This window comes from Sebastes umbrosus, chromosome 1 (assembly GCF_015220745.1).
Source record: "Sebastes umbrosus isolate fSebUmb1 chromosome 1, fSebUmb1.pri, whole genome shotgun sequence".
NCBI lineage: Eukaryota > Metazoa > Chordata > Actinopteri > Perciformes > Sebastidae > Sebastes > Sebastes umbrosus.
In genome coordinates this window covers 28,388,919-28,410,945 of record NC_051269.1, presented here as the reverse complement: position 1 = coordinate 28,410,945, position 22,027 = coordinate 28,388,919, and the positions used below count along the sequence as shown (strand labels likewise).

Below are 22,027 nucleotides of genomic sequence, written 5' to 3'. Positions count from 1 at the left end.
AGAAAGAGAGAGCAGGGAGAAGACAGTGATTTAGAGCTTACAGTGCATTAGCTTTCCTTACTTTTTACTGATGACTTGTGACATACGCAGAAAAAAAACAAGTTTAAAATAGTGAAACATTTGTTTTCATTCATTGCAAGGCATAGAAAATGAACCACTTGAAAGGATATGAATGTATCAAAATCTTAATAGCTATTCGCCTAAGTAGATTAAAAGGGCTTATGATGTACAAGGAGGGCGTGGCACTGAAGCGGAAGAGTGTTTTCCCTTTGTTGATGACAATAAATGTCTGTGGAGAGAAACAGAGAAAGAGATAACACGACAGTTAGAACAACAACTAAATTATATGGCACACACTATTCAGTACATGGGAGATGACTGCAGGTTGACTGAGTAGCTGATGTGAGTCCTGAGCTCACCTCTGAGTCACTCAGTCATACTGTAATCCATTTGAACTAGAGACTGTTTATAGGGAAGTGGACGTAGTCACCGCGACATCACTCATTGGTTTGTGGATGCCATTTTGAAGCTTTAAGACGACCAAAAAGGTTATAATTTACTTTCATGAAGTGAAAACACACTGTGAAAGGGTTAAAGGGATGGTTAAGAAGATGATCTGAGCTGTATAAATCTGTCCTTACACTGAATGTTATGACCTTAAACCTCAGTTAAATTATGTCTGCAGCAGGTTTAAAGTCAAGATGAAATGAACAATGTCTTTTTAACCCTTATAGATCACTTCCCCCTGTCATATTGTGCACCTATTTAACAATATATGCAATGTTCTTTTTTTCCAAAAAGCCTATTTATTTGTATTTTTATATCAAAATCCAATCATCTTTTCTTCCTGTAAAACAAAATATGACGTGTGCTTACATAAGCTAGTACCAACCCATTATTATCGGTAGAAATTGACATTCATCCATCAATGAATCTGCAAAAATGGTGTATGTGTGGAGCCACAGTCCTTTGTAGCTCTGTATCGCCATAGACTGTATATAAGAAGTGGATGTAGTCACCATGACGTCACCCATTGGTTTATGGACCGCCATTTTGAGGCCTCGAGTTCGCCATTTTGGCTGTTGGCATCTTGGTTTTTGGCCGTCGCCATTTTTGTTATTTGCAACCAGTGACACGAGAAGGTGGAGCTAAGTACAACCAAACCCTGAATAACACATTTATAGGCGACCAAAAAGGTTATAATTAACTTTCATGAACTAAAACACACTATGAAAGGGTTAATGCTCTAAGACGAAAACATGGACAAAACCTAGATCGGACAACGCCGTGGTAGCGACCTGTCAATCACAAAGTAGCCACGCCCTAAAGCATACCCTGCTTTATGGTCTGTTTGACTCTAAATGGGACCATAATTTACTAAATGAACATCATGCTGTATTGAAGAAGACTTGAAACTAGTGATTGAGACCATAAACTCATGTTTACAATGTTTACTGAGGTAATAAATCAAGAGAGAAGTAGGCTCATTTTCTCATAGACTTCTATACAATCAGACTTCTTTTTGCAACCAGAGGAGACGCCCCCTGCTGGCTGTTAGAAAGAATGCAAGTGTAAGGCACTTCAGCATTGGTTTAATTTTTTCAGAACCAGAGGTAGCCCTCTGATTTGAACATTTTGATGGGTCACTGTGTTGTCATTCTGAAATCTTAGCAGTGAGTACTTCAGGTTGTAATGGCCTTACACTATAGAAAGCACATGGGATAAAAACGGTACAGAAAAAAAAGACAAAGGTAAAGAAAAGGGCACAGTCAGTAGGACAAGGACACAAGGTTGTGTTTTACTCCGCTGACATCACTCCCTGTCTCCGTCCTGGCGAGCTTTCCACCATGACAGTACAGCTCTTTGAGCAGCAGACAGGTGCATGGGAAGCTCTCCCCTCTTCGTGGCCAAATGATTCTCTTCGCCCCAAGTTTAAAGCTCTTACTGGAAGAGAACCGCAAATGCTGTCATCGATCAGGGGCAGATCTGCTGACTCCAGGCTCTCAACAACCACTCCCCACCCATAAACAGCACTGGGCCAAGTGGGGCTGTGCACTGGGGTGAGGCAGCAGTGTGTGTTTCAGCACAGTGTGTGTGTGCATGTTTGTTTGTTTGTGCGTACCTGTGTGAGGGTGTTTTTTCCTTCTTCACCACATCCCCACATGTTTATTTATGACACCACTGACAATGTTGCCTGCCAGTATTTACAGGTTACATACAGACAGAGCATGTCTTGTATGTAATCAGTACTGAAGAACAATGAAGATATCAAATTAGATCAGAAACTTCAATTTCTATCACGTTGAATTGAAGATGTGAATGTCCTTCATATTCAACATTAAGCGCTAAACAATTCTTGTGTTTTTATATATACAGTATATAAATTCAGGATACAGCTTCTGTAACTAGGGATGCAACGATCCGGCTTTTTCAGTCCCGATACCGATTGCGATACCTGGGCTTTGGGTATTGGTCGATACTTAGTACTGATTCGATAACAGTTTTTAATTAATAAGCTGTATGCCTCACTGTGTGGAAGTGACTGGGATCATTATTTTATGTGTAAGGCAACATTAGGCTTGAGTTAACAAAATACAAAATGTTAAATGTTGAATACATAGATACAAATTTACTGAATTGTTAGAATTAAAATAATAAACCACAACTAAAAGCAACTTGGTAAAAACCTTCAAAATCAAAAACAGGAATTGCAATTCAAGCGAAAACCTTTTTAATGCAGCAACAAATTGGTCAAAACTTAAACATGAATTAAAATTCCAGTATATAACGTGTAAAGCATATACATATAGAATTTAATTGATTAGATCGCCCCCATTGTCACCGATACCCGATCCAGCTATTTGAGTCAGTATCGGCCCGATATCTGATCCAGTATCCAAATAAAAAGGTATAAACTTGAATTGTAATTCCTGTTAATTTTGAAGATGTTTGTATCATTTTAATAATAAATACCAATTCAGAAAAAGTATATCTATGTGTTTATTTGTTAAGAAAATAATGTTTAAGTCAAGCCTGATGTTGCCTTACACATAAAAGAATGATCCCAGTCACTTCCACACAGTGAGGCATACAGCTGATTAATTAAACACTGGTATCAGATCGGTATTCGGTCTTCGGTGAATTCGTCAATCTGTGCATCCCTAGTATAATAGAAGCATTTGGTCTTTAGCGTGCATATGGCATTAGCAACTAGCAAAATACACACCACTAGTTCGTGGTTCACACCACCGGGAAACACTGGAAAGAAATGGGAGGCAACCAGAAGCGTCCTGAGACAAGTGGTGTCCTGAAATCTAATTAAATTAAAAATAGCGTCTGCAGTCTGGGGAAAGACAAAATGTATTCTCTGCATCAGAAGACTCCTCTCTCTCTCTCTCTCTCTCTCTCTCTCTCTCTCTCTCTCTCTCTCTCTCTCTCTCTCTCTCTCTCTCTCTCTCTCTCTCTCTCTCTCTCTCTCTCTCTCTCTCTGAGCCTGCTCCCTTCCGCTCTCCTCCTCCTCTCTTTTTTGCCTATAGAGCATCTGCACCACTTAAAATATCCTCTCACTATTTTCCCCGTCACATGGAGAAAAGAATGAGCTATACTTAATCAACACAATACGAATAGGAACACACAGGATCTACAGTCAGGTTGGAAGGGCAAATCTTTCTCTTAGAGGTCAAGTGTTTTGCTGACAAAGAAAATACAGAGTGTGGATGGAAGGGGAGGTTGTAAAATGAGCGATATCTCATTAGCGCTTTACAGACGCCCAGCATGCATAATAACTATGTTCCATATGTTAATCAATGCAAAGCACAATGCCGTGGATAAATCCTAAGGTTTTGAGTTGAAGACACAGACATCTTATAGACACCTCCTAGAAAACATGCCTGCTTTGTCCTTATCGAGTTTCAATGTAGGTCATCCCCTACAGCATATGGTAATTTTGAAATGTTTATTGAAAACTATAAAGAGGCTTCAGTTATTATTCTACTTTTCAAAATGTAATATGTTATACTATTTATTTTATTTTATTAATTTTAAAATTGTATTTATATTATCTTTCATTTTATAATTTCAATATATTTTATTTCTTATTTATTACAATTTAGATCATTTAACGCTTAATGTCAGTGTGAATGATTGTATATGGAGATGCACATGTTTTGTTTATTTGTATACTACAAATACTACACAATGTGTTTCTTTTGATATTTTGATTGAAACTCAATAAAAGCATTGTGAAAAAAAATAGGCTTCAGTTACTCAAAGAACTGTGAAGATTTGGAGACAGAAAAATCTGCTGTTGGCGCAAACTTGCCAACCTGGCACAATAACAACAAGGGATGCAAATGTCCGGCAATTTCCTTAATTGATTGTGCCCCATTAATCGGTAACTGATCAATCGTTGAAGGCTGCGAAATGATGTGATTTTTCTTAATGAAAGCTGAAAGGCTACTTTCACAACACAATTTAAATCATAAACTATAAATACAAGTACATGTTTTGAATCATTCAAAATGTATATGATGAAACAGAATAACTCGAGGACATAGCGAGGATGAGATTACACACAAAGCAAAGACTAAACCATCTTGTGTCAATAAAAAAGGGCTGTAGCCAACTAATGCCTTCAGTATATCAAGTACAAACATCTCCTGACAACACACTTATGTCTTAACTATTTCAATTTTACAAAATGAGCAAAACTATGCAGTCAGAGATTAATTGTGTGAGCCGTCTGTTAACTAAAAAATCACTGGTGATAAAGTTCGTTTTTCAAGGCATACTTCTGCACAGGAGGAAGCAGAAGCTACAGTGAACTGGATATATGAAAATCTATAATATTATATATTATATAACATTCTTTACTGCGTTGTTCCTACTGTATAGAAAACCACTCTGTGCACGTATCAGGGGCTCTGATAGCATTTAATCGTGGTACAAATTGGGCAACTGTATGGACATGTAGTCCGACCACTGAAAACAATGCCCTGGCATGCATACACCATACTGTTGGTTGATGTATTCTTGATTGTTTAAATTCTCAACAGTGATTTATTGATTGATTGATTAATCACTCATTTTTCAATTTCCAAGACAAACTCTGTGAAGACGGTTGACAGACTGAATTCGTCGTGACTGGATTGAAGGTTTTTAAATGGGATCAACATATCAACAACCATGTAGGGCGCGAGTAGTAAGCTTAGGAAACTGAGGATGACTTGCATCTATTCTAGGGCTGTCAAAGTTAACGCGATAATAATGCTAATTCGTTTTAACGCCACTAATTTCTTGAACGCATTAACACAATCGATCCTCCGGAGGTTGTAGCGGGCTCAGTTTTAAAGCTAGAGAGAAGATACTGGTATCATAGAAAACCTAAGGAATCCATTGGTACCAACCATGCCATCACCGCGAAGGAGGCCAAATAACGCTCCAAACTAAATTTTGGTGAGGAAAGACATGGCCATTTTCAAAGGGGTCCCTGGACATCTGTCCTCAAGATATGTGAATGTAAATGGGTTCTATGGGTACCCACGAGTCTCCCCTTTACAGACATGCCCACTTTATGATAATCACATGCAGTTTGGGGCAAGTCATAGTCAAGTCAGCACACTGACACACTGACAGCTGTTGTTGCCTGTTGGGCTGCTGTTTGCCATGTTATGATTCGAGCATATTGTTTATGCTAAATGCAGTACCTGTGAGGGTTTCTGGACAATATTTGTCATTGTTTTGTGTTGGTAATTGATTTCCAATAATAAATATATACATACATTTGCATAAAGTAGCATATTTGCCCACTCCCATGTTGATAAGAGTATTAAATACTTGACAAATCTCCCTTTAACGTACATTTTGAATGGCTAACAAATATGCGATTAATTTGCGATTAATTGTGATTAACTATGGACAATCATGCGATTAATCGCGATTCCATATTTTAATCAACTGACAGCCATAATCTATTCACATGGATAAACATAGAGTGACTACGGTATGGACAGGCACCATGGATCACAAAACACTGTCTGTGTAACACAATGCTTGTAGAAGTCACACAAACACACACGCACGCACGCACGCATCACTATAACACTGATCTGCCTACATTATTACATAGTTAAAGATTCATACTTGGGCATAAGCATAAATACACAACTCAGCAGAGCAAGCTCCACTGTAAGGAAGACTTATTTGCTGTAAAGCTGGTGAAATGTTCCTAATTCTCCACAGAGCGTTAAAGAAAAAAGGCACATATGCAAGAATCAGGAGGCAGAATGCAGCTGCAAGGACAGTGTGTATGTGTGTGCGTGTGTGTGTGTGTTTGTGTGTGTGTGTGTGTGTGTGTGTGTGTGTGTGTGTGTGTGTGTGTGTGTGTGTGTGTGTGTGTGTGTGTGTGTGTGTGTGTGTGTGTGTGTGTGTGGAGGAATAGTGGAGCAGGGATATGGAGAGGGGCTTGCAGGGGTATGGGACAGCAGCAGAGAGAGCCGAAGAGAGAGAGAGAGGAAGATGAGGGGGTGGAGGGGGAGTGATGCAGAACAGAAAGCCGGAGAGCTGCAGAGGGGAGAGAGCCAAACCTGAGATGGATGGGTAGACGGAGGGAGGAGGAGGAGGAGGAGGAGGAGGAGGAATGGGTAGGCATGCAGCAGAGAGAGAAACTGAGAATGAGACGAGGAGGGGGAGACAGAGAGAAAGCGAGAGAGAGAGAGAGAGCTGAGTGAGATCTAAGCAGGGAAACAATAGAGACTGAATCACGGGGAGGGGGCGTTGTACTTCTCTTAATCCTCCCAGGACCCCAGCCTGACTCAAACTGGTCTATTACTTCACAAAAATGAATGCAGATTTGGACTGTACACCTATAAGAAGATGGCAATAAACTAAATGATTTATAAAAACAGTTAATGGATTAGACTAAGTGTAAATCATAAACCATTTTTGATAATTGATTTATCAAAAAAAATAAAAAATAACATTTGCTGTTTCCACGTTCTTGTTTGTGGATTTGCTTCATTTCCATTTTGAATATATCATTGCAAATAAAGTACCATGGGGTTTTTTCATTCAAAACATCATCTAGGGCTCAGGGAAACTGTATTAATCACAATATATATTCTATTTGATACACTAAACAATTCATTAATTGATTGCAAAAAATAATTAAATAATTGTTAGTTGGAGTAAATTACTTTCATACATACTATCATGCCAAAAATCTGATTGTTTTAAGAACATATCTGGAGTCACAAGCCTCTTTGCAGAATGGAAAGAGAAAACATGACACACACACACATACACACACGCACACACACACACACACACACACACACACACTATTAACTGGATTTTAACCCATTCTGTAAGAAGCACCTGGTATTAACTAAGTGCAATTTACAGAGAAGCAAAAAATATCAACAACAGATGCTTCGTGACAAAACAGCACAGATCTCATGAGGAGCTCTAATTGAATATGTATTAGCGTTTGAAGCCTGAAAACATAACTCATACTTGTGATTGAGCTCACTGCAGTGAGGACTAAGCCAGTGTGTCTCACCAAAATATGTATGACTGCAAACTAATTTCCCCTGCATATTATACCATATCAAAAAGATGCGTCATCCCACTTCTTTACCTGTATGCTGTGCTGCAAAACCCCACTTTCCCCTCCTTACCCCACCCTTCCGTCTTTATACCAACCTGGCTAGCAGTGATAGCACACTCAACCCTCCTACCCCCACCACCACCACCCCATCCCTTCCTCTCTCAGCCCAGTACAGGAGGATGCTGTGTCATCAGAGACTGAGGACTCAGACAGAGCACTAAAGCCTGGCCCTCCCTCTAATTTACTACACCCTGAAAAAACAGAACGCCAGAGAGGAGGCGGCGGCGGCGGATGGGAGAAGGGGAAAAGGAGAGTAATGGACAGAGACGCACACGGAGACAGAGATGGTGGGACAGGAACATAATGTAATGGTGTGTACAGTGCTACATGCTGAGATTCAGAGGCGGCTGCTGCTTTAGCCGTGAGCTCCCTTTGTGCGCTCGCTAGTAGCTGTTGCCCCGCAGAAGCCTGAACAGAAATGGCTGGTCTGCTGCACACCGCTGTAATGAGACTGTCACCAAAATGCCACATTCAGGAGGAGACTAAAGCTTCTGCATCAACAAAACCTGAACGCTGTTCAAACTGCTTTTTATCCATCGCGGCCAATTCAAGCTGAATCATCGTAAATGTATTTTCATGTATATATTAAAATGTGTGCAAATGCACGGTGAAAGCTAAAACATGCCCTCTATCCATCCCGTACTGCTCTTCCCGTATGACCAGAGCAGCTTTTACGTTGCCTAATCACATCAGACATTTGAAAAGCCCAGGCAGTCCTCTCCCCATCACAGGGGAAAACAAGAACTGCAACGCTGCATTTCTCTTCCTCACCACTGCCCCCTCTTCCTCTCTCTGATGCATGAGTGCTGTGATCAGGTTTCCTGCAGCTGACGCACTCATTGACATACAGTGCAATGGTGAGCGATACGATGACTGTCGGTCGAGTAGAGGAGACGAGCAGCTTGGAAAGGTGAGGACAGGAGCAGCGAAGGAAAAATGGACGCTAACCGTGAATATATACTTAGAGGCACCTCCTCAGGTATGATAAAGGACAAATACATTAGTGGATTAGGAAAATGATTGACATGAATGATGGTAAGATGGAGAGAGAAGATGAGGTCCCAACCTGTGACTCTTATTGAACTTGCTGACACAACACATGGATGGGGATGATGAGATTAGCAGATCTTGACTAAGCAGAATGAAGAGAACCTGTATTGATGGACAAGTGTGGTAAGCATTAACCTAGTTAGATAGACTAACTAGCTGACCGTCTAAAAGCCCACTACCCCATCCCTCCATTTTGAAATTCCCTAAAAGCGTGCCCTTTAGCAAGGCACCATAGCCATGACTGCACCAGTGGAGCTGCTCAGAAGCCAGAAAATAAAAGGCGGTGAATGTGATGATGTGTTTACTGCAACGGTCTTACCAGGTCATGGATTTCTTTTCTTTAAAAGACTAACAAAATGTTGATAATTATTGGGTAAACGGTCAAATGCCAATGAAACCTACTTGTATACTAATGGATCTCACCCTAACACTCACTATATAGTAGTGGTGAAACGGTTCAAAACGCCCTCGGTACGGTTTGTATGGCGTTTTTTTGGGTCCCGGTTTAGGTTCGGTTCGTTTTGCACATTAGGGAAACGAAAAACATGAACATTTCCAATGTATTTGAACTCAAAAATATATAAATCGACTGATTGATTGATAGTAGTGAATTAGATTTCTGTATTATATGAAGCCATAACACTGAAGGCTGGTTACTTAATAGTCAAGTAGGCCAATGTTCAGATAATTGCCTCTTCTACGTCTCTGGCACCTCATCAAATGATTAGCAGGCCTGTATTTAATAGTGGTGCAACGGTTCAACAAGCCCACGGTTCAGTTTGTACGTCACTGAACGCTTCAGTTCTTTTTACTGCTTGGTTTTGTGTCCCCACTATATAGGCATGTAGACACAACATCCCTGAGTGTACCTGCAGCAATTATTCATTATCAAACCATTATTCTGTTGGATTTTGTACCAGCTAACTTATTTACTAATCTTTCTAATGGCACACAATTCTGACCAAAAAACATTTGGAAATAACATTTATTTTGTAGAGGAACTATCTCTTGGTTTGGGGTGTGACCCTGTTATACTGATAATGTATTTAATATGTATATGTAACATGGCTGTCATGATATCAGATTTTCACTACACGATTACCATATGTTATATGTTATTAACATGATGTCAATATTTCATTTTTAAATATCAAGGTTATCGTCAATACCGGTATATCGCGACACGCCGAATATGTAATATATCATTATTATACATGTAATATTTCACAACTCTTGCCAATGACAATTTGAGAAAAAGATTGTTGGGAGTCCATGTAGTTTCAAGGTTCTGGACATCTAGGGGAATATGAATGTATATATATGACTGACTTATATTTCAAAGACAAACAATATATCAGTACCATCTTACCGTAAATGAGGAAGAGAGGCACATTAATAACGTCTGGGCGGCTGAACATTTATACGGTTTTCATGTCTTGTTTAGGACATAATGCAACTAATGATTATTTTCCATTGTCGATTAATCTGTCGATTATTTTCTAAATTAATCGATTAGTTGTTTGGTCTATAAAATGTCAGAAAATGGTGAAAAATGTCGATCAGTGTTTCCCAAAGCCCAAGATGACGTCTTCAAATGTCTTGTTTTGTCCACGACTCAAAGAAATTCAGTTTACTGTCACAGAGGAGTAAAAAAAAACAGAAAATATTCACATTTAAGAAGCTGGAATCAAAGAAGTTAAGAATAAGAAACAGTGCTTCGAAGCTTTGTTCACCAAGGGAGACTTTGTACAGTAACATACTGCTTAACCTAAGTGTTGGAAAACGTTGAGACTCTTTTCCATTGTTCACTGTGTTTACTCAAAATTTTGTACATAGAGCCTAATTTGCCAATGTGCTCTAATATGCTATCCCAAAACGCCACTTTAAAATCCTCATGTCTTGTATATATCATGTTCTCAGTGTAGTCTCTTGTGTACACACACTATCACACATATGGCAAAAAGGTCTCCTGCTGCAGATAAAGTAGACTTGTGAGTGGAGGCCACGATAAACAACTCCGCAGCAACTTTCCTTCAATCGCCAAAGTGCGACGCCACAGAGGAAAGTAAGGAGAGGTGAAGAAGTATGCACTAGCCATAAGCAAAGTGGGGAAGGATAATAAGACAAGAAAGCAACCCTTCCTGTGGCCACCACCACTGAAGTCGGGCTGTGGATCAATAGATCACAAAAGGCACATGCACTTGATAGTTTCATCCGCCCTACGAGGGAGTGCTGCTGGCTGAGATTGCCAGTCCTGCTGACTGGGCTTCTCTCTGCTGTACAGGCCGCAGATTCTCTTACACATTATCACCGTCACCACACAGGAGACTGGCTACTCCACACGTTTACACAGCCGAAGGCACAACAGCATACCCCTGCCCTTTTGTCTCTCCGCTTCCTGTCCTCTCCTGCCATCTTCTGCCTTCCCTCCTCATCCCTCTTTCACTATGTGCAGAGCTACAGTAACGGCACAGCCAAGCTAGAGTTGGAGAGGTGTGGGAGAGAAGCCTTGAACGCCTTGAAGGCTTTTTAATAAGGCTGATTAATAAAGAAATACATCATTTGGATTTGAAATTGGGTTTGTGCCATCTGCACATGTATCACATTAATTCAAAAGTTGATTTTCCTTAGATGAAGAAAGTATTCGACTGTGTGGCATGTCTGAGGTGATAAATCACAATATGGTCTTGAATAATAGGAACACGATACGACCTTCAACGCTGTTATGCAATAACATTTTTAGACGTGATTTTTTTTATCTGTTTTAAATCTCCCAAAAGTACTGTGAAACACCAAACTCAAAAAGTCCTATGGAAAAAATAGAAGATGCAGTTTAGAGGAAATTATCTGTAATGATGAAAACATGTTTGCAGTGAATCAAAAAAAAGTGGAGAGAAATAATACAGATGCCCTTGTTGCTATAAATTTGTTAACATACACGCGAACACATAGGAGATGTTGCTTCGTCATTAGCTTAGCTGTGGTTTAAGGTTTAGGATGGGTCGAAATCACATGATCACTTATTGCTGTGTCCTCAGAAGCTGCAGTTTAAACTGCACCTGTGGTTTAGTCTGAACCAGGTCATTGTCTTCTGTATGTATTGTGTCATCTAAACTCCTGTGGAGCGCACTGTATCCAAGGTTTAACTGAAAATCTCCCAGTGAAACTGAAGTTAGAGCGTCTTCTGCTTCTACTGTGAGTATTCCCCAGTGAAACTGAATATGTGAGCGGTGTACAGTTACAACAGGCCTCAACAAAAAGGACTGCCTGCTTGCCCGGGGCAAGTAAAATGCCACGTCAGGCTAATAAATCTAGCAACTCACTTGCCCAATTGTGCAAGTGTTGAAAAAAGAATTAAACACATAATTTTTTTCTGGAGCCAATGATGAATTAAGGAGTGAGCCGTCTCGCTTCCTTCTCATCTCTGTTGAGAGTTGCAAATGCACTGTACCGATCGGTAACTCGCTAGAAAATGGCAGCAGGTAAAGTTTATGAGCTGAAGCGCAAGCGAGCTCTTCAGTTATCCTGGAAACAGGAGTTTAGTTGGATGGCGTTAGAGGATGTGGATGAAACTACCAACTATGTATTGCGCAGTTTGACGCAAGATTGAGAGCAAAGTGGACAGGGCTCTCAACTGACTGTTTTAACCATCCTCCTGGAACAGTCCCGAAATAAAACCTAAGCCGTCCCGAAATGAATGTGGACCGTCGCGAATTTACAATCTTTGTTTTTCTGCATTATCACTAGTTAATCATTCAAAGTGACCTTTAAAATAAAACAAATATCAAAAGTGATTTGTATATTGTTGTTCAAAAATGCACAATTTATTGAAAGTATTTTTATTTTAAAAAGTAATTGTATTGGTTTGTTATTTATAATTTGCCTTTGTGGTTTGATTTTGATGATAACAATGCAGCTACGTTAAATTAAAATATATAATTTTTTATGTGTAAAAGAGATTTTGCATATGGGCCCCCAAAAAGCTAGAAGCGGCCCTGCTAGCTGTGTGTCCTAAGGTTGAAGGAGCTGCAGAACAAGATGCTCCTGTCATGGGGAGAGGAGCAGCATGTTGCCACGGACAAAATGTGATGAAGACATCTCATTGCAGCCTTATTACCCAAAGGGGATGAAGAGGAGTAAGTGGGTAAATAAGTGGTTAACATTAGTGACATGATTTGAGCTGTTGCAGAGTTTTGACTCCTCGTAGTTAGTTTTTATCGTCAGCTCACTCACTGTAAATGCTAATGTCGCTAATGACTTGTTAGAGAGCGTTTACTGTAACGTTACCGTTAACATCAAACAGTTAACGGTTAATTCCCCGTTGCTGCTGTGTGTGTGTTTGTGTGTTTATTTTGTAATGGAGGTTTCATGCGCTACACAAAACATGCAGTCATTTCATCTGCAGTCATTCTAATGGCTATTTTTCTTTCAACTCTTGTCCCATATTCGGCCCAAAATTAATTTTCATCGTCCCCGATCCTGTTTTTTTTTTACCCCGGGACGATGGGAAGTCCTTAAGCTTGAGCCCTGAAAGCGGATAAAACATGCCAATTAACTTTAGCCTTTTTGTTGTTATTTGATAACCACTAACAAATAAACCATTTGTAAAGGGGCAAGTCAAAATTGACTTGACCGGACAAGTACAAAAAAAACATAATCAAATCCTTAGCATCTGATTGGACTGCTAAAAAATGGGCGTGCTCAGAATGTACTTTAGTGAGATACAGAGCTGCAGAGGACCGTGGCGCCACACACAACTCCCTGGACGCTAAAAGTTGCAGATTGATCGATGGATGGATGTCGTGATATTATTGGTTGAAATTGGTGTGTACTAGCTTACATAAGCGCACGTCCTATTTTGTTTTACAGGAAGAAAAGATGATTGGATTTTCATATAAAAATACGAAGATTTTTTTTAATTATTTGCATGTATTGTGATATAGGTGCACAATATGACCAGGGATGTGATCTAAAAAGGGTTAAAAAAGCATTTTTCATTTAATCTCGAGTTTTAACCTACTGCAGACATAATCTAACTGAGGTTTAAGGTCATAACGTTCAATATGAGGACAGATTTATACAGCTCAGATCATCTCATTCATTTCTTAAAATTAATTTCATGATACCAGAGCCAGGGCTACTGATTGCCTGCTAGACTTTTCCAGAATGTCCATCCATCCATCCATCTTCAACCGCTTATGTATAAGTCATAAAAGAAAATAATCATAAATGTTTTATATATTCGTCACATATTAAGAGATCAAATCGGTCAAAGGATGACGATCTAAATAATTGTGCATAACATCACTCGCGGTGTAATCGCATTCACTCGTATTGATTAATTGTTCAACAATGTGGAAATGTGAACAATCGTAGAAACACTGCAGAAATTAATGCAGATCCCAATAAGACCAGTAACAGCGCAGCAAGATAGATAAAATTATGATAATAATAATTCCACTCTTCCAGTGCATGCTGGGAAGCCACCAGACACGCCTACTTTTGGACAGAGAGAATTTAATTAGCTATAGTATTGATGGCACATAGACATAAAGGCAAATGTGTCACCCCCTCCAGCTGTTACATCATCTTTACCATGCATTAACACAGATAATTAATCAACACTGCAGGAAAACCTTTATGAGAATTACCACTGCATTCCACAGCGACCCTGCAGCGCTGCAGGAGCAGAGCCACGACGTCCCTCTGCCTCTGCTTCGACTGTACAGGTGTACAAAGAAACTCACAGGCCTTGTATTATCTAATAATGCAGTGACTGTCTCTAAGCCCGTGTAGCAGTGACTACTCAAAAGCTCTTAAATATCTCAAGGTCATCTTTGCATTATTATAGCCCCATCTCTGTAGTGAGTACAATAACTTCTATTATGAATGAATTGATATGAAATCTGTTATGGCTGAATTTCATATTACCTATGTGTGTGGTTAGTTTACAATCAATGCTGGAAAATAATGTTTGGGGGGGGAAACTGGGTGGTGCATTTGGCCTGTGTGACAACTCACTTTCAGGTTCAGGTTATGATAGTATGGGTCCAAATCCTCCAGCGGTGTGCCAAACATTCCTTTAGGAACATCGCCGTAGATGAACGGCAGGCTCTTCCCAGCTTCCAGGTCACCGTTGGGCTTGGGTTCATTCTCGTCAGATGTGTCGCGGTGACTACTGTCCGATCTGGGCTTGGGCGGCTTCTTGTTCTTCTCTTCGAGGGCGCGCTTCTCGATGTTAGCGAGCGACTCCGGGGTGAAATACTTGAAGCTGTCAGGTCCAGGGGGTGACATAACGGCGTTGGCCATGTTTGCATCCTGCAGCTATTTCCTCTTTATATGTTAACCATTCCAGACATCCAGCTCTGAGAGGACGAGAGGGACACAGAGTGAGAAAGTGTGAGCATAAGGTACTGATCAAAGAGCAAAGTGATAGATAAAACAAAATGGAAAAAAAAACAAAAAAAAACATCCTTTAAAATAATGTCATCTCACAACAAGGGATTATGATTAAATTGGTTTACATATTTATATGTTAGACCAGTTGTTTTGCATCCCTTTTTCAGTTTCAGTGTGGCTCAAAGCCTCGCAGATGGAATTTTCTAGCTCTGCCAGGGAACGCAACCAAAGCAAAATAAAGCTGAAAAAGTGCAAACATTTGGAACATGGGCCAGTAGGCACTATTTCTGCTCTCTCCATCAACCTTAATGACTAAAGCACTGATCCTGTATCCCCAAATGCTAAAGTCAGGTACCCAGCACGTACAGTAGACAGCGTTGAATTCCCTTTTGCTCTCTCCTTTGTGACCTCAACAGCAAGGAGACATGTCGAGTTTATTCTTCTTGTGTTTATGCTCACAAATGATGGGCTCTTTACCCCTCCAGGAACTCATCTGTCTGACTCTCTCCTTCAGAAGTTTCTTTTTCAGGACATTTCCTTTGTATCTAACCAAGCCAAAATGCAGCATTTAGAGTTATGTTATCCTTAAACTTCCACAGTGTTAAAAACAATGAATAAATGTAATGTGAATGTGTTGGTAGCACTGAGAACAGACATCCAGGTCTGCAGCTTTATGCAGCTTTAAGCTCATTAATTCAGCTCGGAGGTCTCTCTGGTTGAGTCCAAACAGCTCTCACTGACGATAGAGGTGGCTCCCAGCACACAAGCTATTACGTGCTATCTCTCCTGTGCAAAATGACAAGGAGCCAAACAATCAAACAGACAGATATATATCAGCCCTGTCGCACAGCAGTTCATGAAAATGTAATGTATTGATTCGTGTAATTCATATGTAATCCACGAAATTGTGAAACGGGGAGAATAAAGAGCAGCGGTGGATGGAGTGGGTCAAAAAACATGACTTTTGTTTGTCACATAACTTCCACACTTAAGTTACGGCACTTGAGTTATTTTAACCCAAACCGCGATCTATTCCTAAACATAATTAAGTAGTTTGTTGCCTAAGCCTTACTAAGTCGATCTATTCCTAAACCTAACTAAGTAGTTTGTTGCCTAAGCCTTACTAAGTCGATCTATTCCTAAACCTAACTAAGTAGTTTGTTGCCTAAGCCTTACCAAGTCGATCTATTCATAAACCAAACTAAGTAGTTTGTTGCCTAAGCCTTACCAAGTCGATCTATTCATAAACCAAACTAAGTAGTTTGTTGCCTAAGCCTTACCAAGTCGATCTATTCCTAAACCGAACTAAGTAGTTTGTTGCCTAAGCCTTACTAAGTCGATCTATTCTTAAACCTAACAAAGTAGTTTGTTGCCTAAACCTTACCAAGTCAATCTGTTCCTAAACCGAACTAAGTTGTTTTATTTAGAAAAGACCGGAGCGGAAATTGACACACGCGTCACGTGTTTCTGGACATTTGTAGGAAAAAGCACAAAAAATATGTTGTTAAAAGTCATACTGAGCATCACGGAAAGAGAAATTTGTGTCTGTGTACACGAATCAAATAGATACAATTTCGTGACTATTTCACAAACTGCCGTGAGACTGTGTTGTATGTATAAGACAGAAAAGAGTCTAGTGCTAAATGTTCACTGTAAGAACTTAATGAGTTGATATTGTATCAAGGCCCCTTGCTGTGAATGTTTTACTTCTGCCATCTATTTATCGTACCCATTGATCTGAATTACAGATGAAGTATAGAAATTAATGTAAATGGTATTTGTGGTAAAGAAAAGAATGGGTGGGCGGGTTTATTGCATGACAATAATTCAAATGTTGACAGCTCATTTGTTGAAAGACAATATGCTGACTTTAAAATACACATTTGTTGTGTTGTTTTTGTTGTTGTGACAAACCCATCCACCTGCTCCTTTTTTTGGCTTGTGAAAAATTAAAACCTATTAAAACAGATGTCACCTGGCCCATGTTTTTCACATGTAATAGCACACTCAGCAGAAGCCACATAGTGTGCTTTCTGGTGTCTTAAATCCTAGTGTACTGACCGATTGATAATTAAGCATTCTTCTAAACTGTTGAAGTGTGTCAAAAGATCCACGAATGATTGCCGGACTGGAGAACTATTCAGCCACTGGGGACTCTGACTCATGGTTTAAACAGTATGGTTGTAATAACATTAACAACTGCATCTCTCCAGGCTCCCTAAAACAGATGAATTTCTTTCCCCATGCAGCTGGCTGTTTGACACAACATATTTGACAGTCGAGTCACAGTTCAGACTATCAAAAAAATTGGACAGCGTGTGCAACATTCATACAATGACAAAGAGTACAAACCTGGAAAGAAATTGGAAAGAAATCCACAGGCAGAGATATAGATCCAACAGCCCAGTATATCTTCGAGAAACAGCACAGCCAAACCAGAGGAAGGATGAAGTCCAATTCAAGTAACCCAACCTCGGCACAACCTCCAAGTCTCCTTCCACCAATGCTACATCAATTGATCTACCCGTCAAGGTGATTCACACCAGGATACAATAGCATGGCCAGCAGCAGTGCATGTAGAACACACTTTACCCATCATAAACGCTGGGACAATCCTTAAAAAAGCAGGCAGCAAATCTGAAAAGGCAACCAGGGGGGGAGGAAACTGCCTGGAAATGTTGCAGATAAATGCTTTCCACTAACTCACTATAGGTCATGTGAGAAAACACAGTATGAAGCGCACCAATCTGACAAATCTAATTTCAAAAGACAGCTCGGTTCACTCTTAAATCAATTAGCCCACAGTGGATTTTATTAGCACATATAACCGCTCTCGGTTCTGTTAGATCCGTTATGAGTCAAGTGAGTCCGGAAATAAAAAAAAAAACGGATGGATGACAGAGAAAACTAACAACTCCTGCAGCCTCGATTGCCTCCCAAGGAAAAAGACAAGCTTCAGTAGCGTTTGGCAAAAAAAGAAAGAAAAAAAATGCTCCTATATGCTGCAGTAAAAGACACCCAAACGCACCACGGCCTCAGTCCAGTCACCTGGGAACAAAAAATCTTCTATTGTGCTCTCTGTGTGATGATGACCTGACATGTGATGGAGCCAGCGACACCGTGCTAGTGAAGAGGATGAGGATGAGGAGGAGGAGGAGGAGGAGGAGGTGTATGGTGAGTCACATGGGCTGGTAAATAACTTACACATCCTTCATTTCCTGCAGTGATGTTGCCTAAAGCTGTCAATATAGAGTCCAAATCCACAGCATCACTGAGAATATAGATACTTCTAGGCCCAAATCCAACATTATACTGAGAGAATATAACTTGGCAGGCAAATATTAAAGAGGCCTCTAATATCCTTTATATATACATATATACATATATATATATATATATAGGGATGGGTGCAACTTAAGTCAATTTAAAGTTATGATGTCCTGATTGGACATTTCTATGAGTTAATCATTTTTTTTAATCCTAAAAAGGACAGATGAGGATGAAATGATGAGGGCCATGTATAGAGATAAACATAAAGAAAACCATCTTGGAGAACTTTCCCCTCACTATGCTCCCCCTTCACATTATGTGTTATAATAATATCCCTGGAGTAATTTGTATAGCCTGTGTATAGTCCACCAGGACAAGTCCACTGTTTCATACCGAGGCGCGCCTGTAGTTGTCCTATAGGGCCAAAGCCTAAAAAATACTGCAGTGTGCTTTATTGCTGCTATATTGCTGCTCAAACTAACAAACTCACAGTTATAGGTCATGTTGAATGCATATAATAATAAGCCTTGGCAATGCATCAAAATCAGCCCCCTATATAGCACATCAGCCACCTAGAAAAAAAAATTATTTACAGCAACAACAACAAAAAAAGAGAAACTAAAAAAAGGGCCTTAAGGCTATATACACCACACCCGTATATAGACAGCCTGCTCGACAGACAGAGAGCCATGGAGACTCCATATGGTGCAGGCTTATTATAACACATGATGATGGGGGGGATTGTGTGTTTTTTAATGGCTGAGACTGCGTGGAAATAGCAGAAAGACTGCCAAACTAAAGACGCACCTACAGCCTCACGCAATACAGTCTCTCTCATCCGAGATGGAGGGGGGTGCAGAGGAGTGGGTGGTGCTGATGGTGGTGGTGGTGATGGAGAGGGGGGGTAAAAATATCATAGTTATAATATAATGGCAAAATTGCAACCTAAAAATGATTTTGCAAGCGATGCATTATTGGTGCACTTGCAAAATGGCTTTTAGTTATACTATCGCCACTCAGAAGTTTGCCTCTTACATCTACACTATGCGTATGTTTTCCCATCCTGACACAGTGAAATGTCATTTCCATCCAGCAGGCACAGGCCAACACCCCAAATAACCTACACAGTCTGCCTGTTTTCCAACCGTGTCGCGTCACAAATCCGCGTTTTTTCCCCTCTGAAAATCATCCATCCTTCTAACCTGGCATACATATTTGTGTCCATGTAAACTGTGCATGGAGCATCTCCATCCACACAGACAGGCTAGAGGAAGAAAAGATGCTGAGGAGAGAGAGAGAGAGAGAGAGGGGGAGAGCTGCTCTGCGGCACTGGGATGCAGTCAGTCGACAAAAGTAGGACTGCGATCCATCCATACGAAAATAGCAAGAAAAAAAGCATAAAAAAACAAGATCGTCTTACTTACTTTTTTTCTCCTCGCATTAACAGAAATCCAGACAGCTGTCAGTGAAGTGCAGATGTAGAAAAGAGTGGAGAGTAACTGCGGCTGTCGCCATATTGTTGCTGCTATCTTCCTTCCCAGTGCGTGCGGCTACCCTGCATAATTGATGACTCTCAGCAAATTGTTAGGGAGTGTCAGTAAATGCCTTTAGTTTCAATAACGGACAAGAGACCGCAGCATCGTAAGCAGAAAAAAAAAACAAAAAAGAAAAAAAACACTGTTCATGTAACAACAGTAACATTGATATTCAGGTTGGGATTGGTATTGCGATTGATATTTTGTATCTATCTGCTATATGAAAATAAACGTATTTTTAGAACCAGACCTGGAAGTTAAGACACATTTTTAAGACAGCTCTGGGCTTATAATGAGAGTCGATTGGTAGCCTATACCTAAATATATTGACCCATTCTTTACAAATTAAAGTTTGATAAATGGTGTATTTATGACATTTCCTTTGAGTCATAATTTGACTTCAGAGCTCTCAGGTGTAATGAATTAAAATGTTATTTTTTATTTCTCATACAATGTGAGGCAGTTTAGTCAAGTTGCATGCTTTTTTTATGATATAACAGAATAATAATAATAAGAAGAAGAAGATGAAGAAGAAGAGAAATATGAGAATATAAATAAATAATATTCTACATAATAATAATAATAATAATAATAATAATAATCAACATTAATATGCAGGAATAAAAATTAGCCAACCTTTTATTTGATGTGGGGCGGTAAGGGACCTGGATAATGGATAGGGGGGCGCTAGCCCAAAAAAGGTTGAAAACCACTGCATTAGGTGGACCTAAACATCTTGACCCATTCTTGCAATGGGTTTACAAATTAAAGTTTGATACACCATTTCTGACATTTCATTTGAGTCATAATTTGACTTCAGAGCTCTCAGGTGTAATGAATTCAAATGTTGTTATTTTTATTTCTCATACAATGTGAGGCAGTTTAGTCAAGTTGCATGCTTTTTTATGATAAAACACAGAATAATAATAATAATAATAATAATAATAATAATAATAATAATAATAATAATACAAATATAATGAGAATATAAATAAATAATATTCTACATAATAATAATCAACATTAATATGCAGGAAGAAAATTAGCCCATATTTTATTTGATGGCTGGCGGTAAGGGACCTGGATAATGGATAGGGGGGCACTAGCCCAAAAAAGGTTGAGAACCACTGCATTAGGTGGACCTACAAATCAATCAATACCAATGTGTGACGTTTAAGGTATACCTTTGTGAACCATGTTCACCAATGGTATATTATCTTGCCTTAATTGCTTTGTCTGTTACACTGATTTGTTTGGTTTTAAAAAGGTTGCATCTGAAATTCCATGCCTACGCTAAAACAGTATGTGAGGTATTTTAGTATGTCCGAAACCTTAGTATAAAACCAATAGTACGCAAATTGCATGCTTTTTCTGGTGAAATATTACAGTATGCAACGCTTGACACTACAGCGACATAAATATCCCACAACGCAATGCGGTTTGGGACTACAACGTTCATAACAGACGTTGACGGACAGCTCTGTAACATCAATAACGCTTCAATTTAACTGTAAGTATAAGATTTCACTTTGCTAGGTGTAATATATATTTCAAATTAATTCAGACATTGATTCTCACAAACCGTCGTTTTGGTCACATGAGGTTGGCACGGGTTACCACGGTTACACGTCTCCAACCAGCAAGGAGGCTCTCAGCAAGTGACGACCTAAATCACTGCTCAGTGGGTCCGAAAATATACATACTACTGTTTATTCACACAAAAGTATGTTGAACGATAGTATACCTATTGAGTATGTAGAGCATTGTATGCAATTTTTATATATACTGTAACTGTATGTAATCAACCCTCACCTGTGATTGGGCGTGGTTTCAGAGCCTTCAGTGGATACGCCCCCAGCGTTTCAGAGCAGAGAATACTGCTTATTTTTTCACGACTTTGAAACCTAATTTTATATACTTGGTGATTATTCAAATTTGGCTGGTTAATAACACATTTTTCTGTGGTGTGACAAACTCACAACACATTTATTTTTGCTTTAATGATGGCTTCGTTCTATTCAAGTGTCCCAATAGGTCATGACAGTGTGACAGTGAGCCAGCATGAACAATACCAGGACCTTAAAGGGAATAGAGTGCTGCAGGGATG

The 22,027-nt window shown here is 39.6% G+C and overlaps 1 protein-coding gene across 11 annotated transcripts in view; it reads right to left on the bottom strand.

The window, feature by feature from the left end:
* scn8ab (sodium channel, voltage gated, type VIII, alpha subunit b) overlaps positions 1-22,027 on the bottom strand; it is a 75,404-nt gene that overhangs the window by 49,847 nt on the left and 3,530 nt on the right. For 3 of the 11 annotated variants that reach the window (XM_037791137.1, XM_037791064.1, XM_037791300.1), the window contains exons 1-3: positions 19,810-20,809; positions 14,738-15,081; positions 171-289 (exon numbers count right to left, since the gene is read on the bottom strand). In XM_037791137.1, the coding sequence (XP_037647065.1) occupies positions 171-289; positions 14,738-15,025 (407 nt within the window). In that variant the 5' untranslated portion in view covers positions 15,026-15,081; positions 19,810-20,809. Of the gene's footprint in view, positions 1-170; positions 290-14,737; positions 15,082-15,481; positions 16,027-17,467; positions 18,421-19,805; positions 20,812-22,027 lie in introns of those variants that run through there. The other 8 variants (XM_037790993.1, XM_037791220.1, XM_037791377.1 and 5 more) reach the window with 6 other exon arrangements.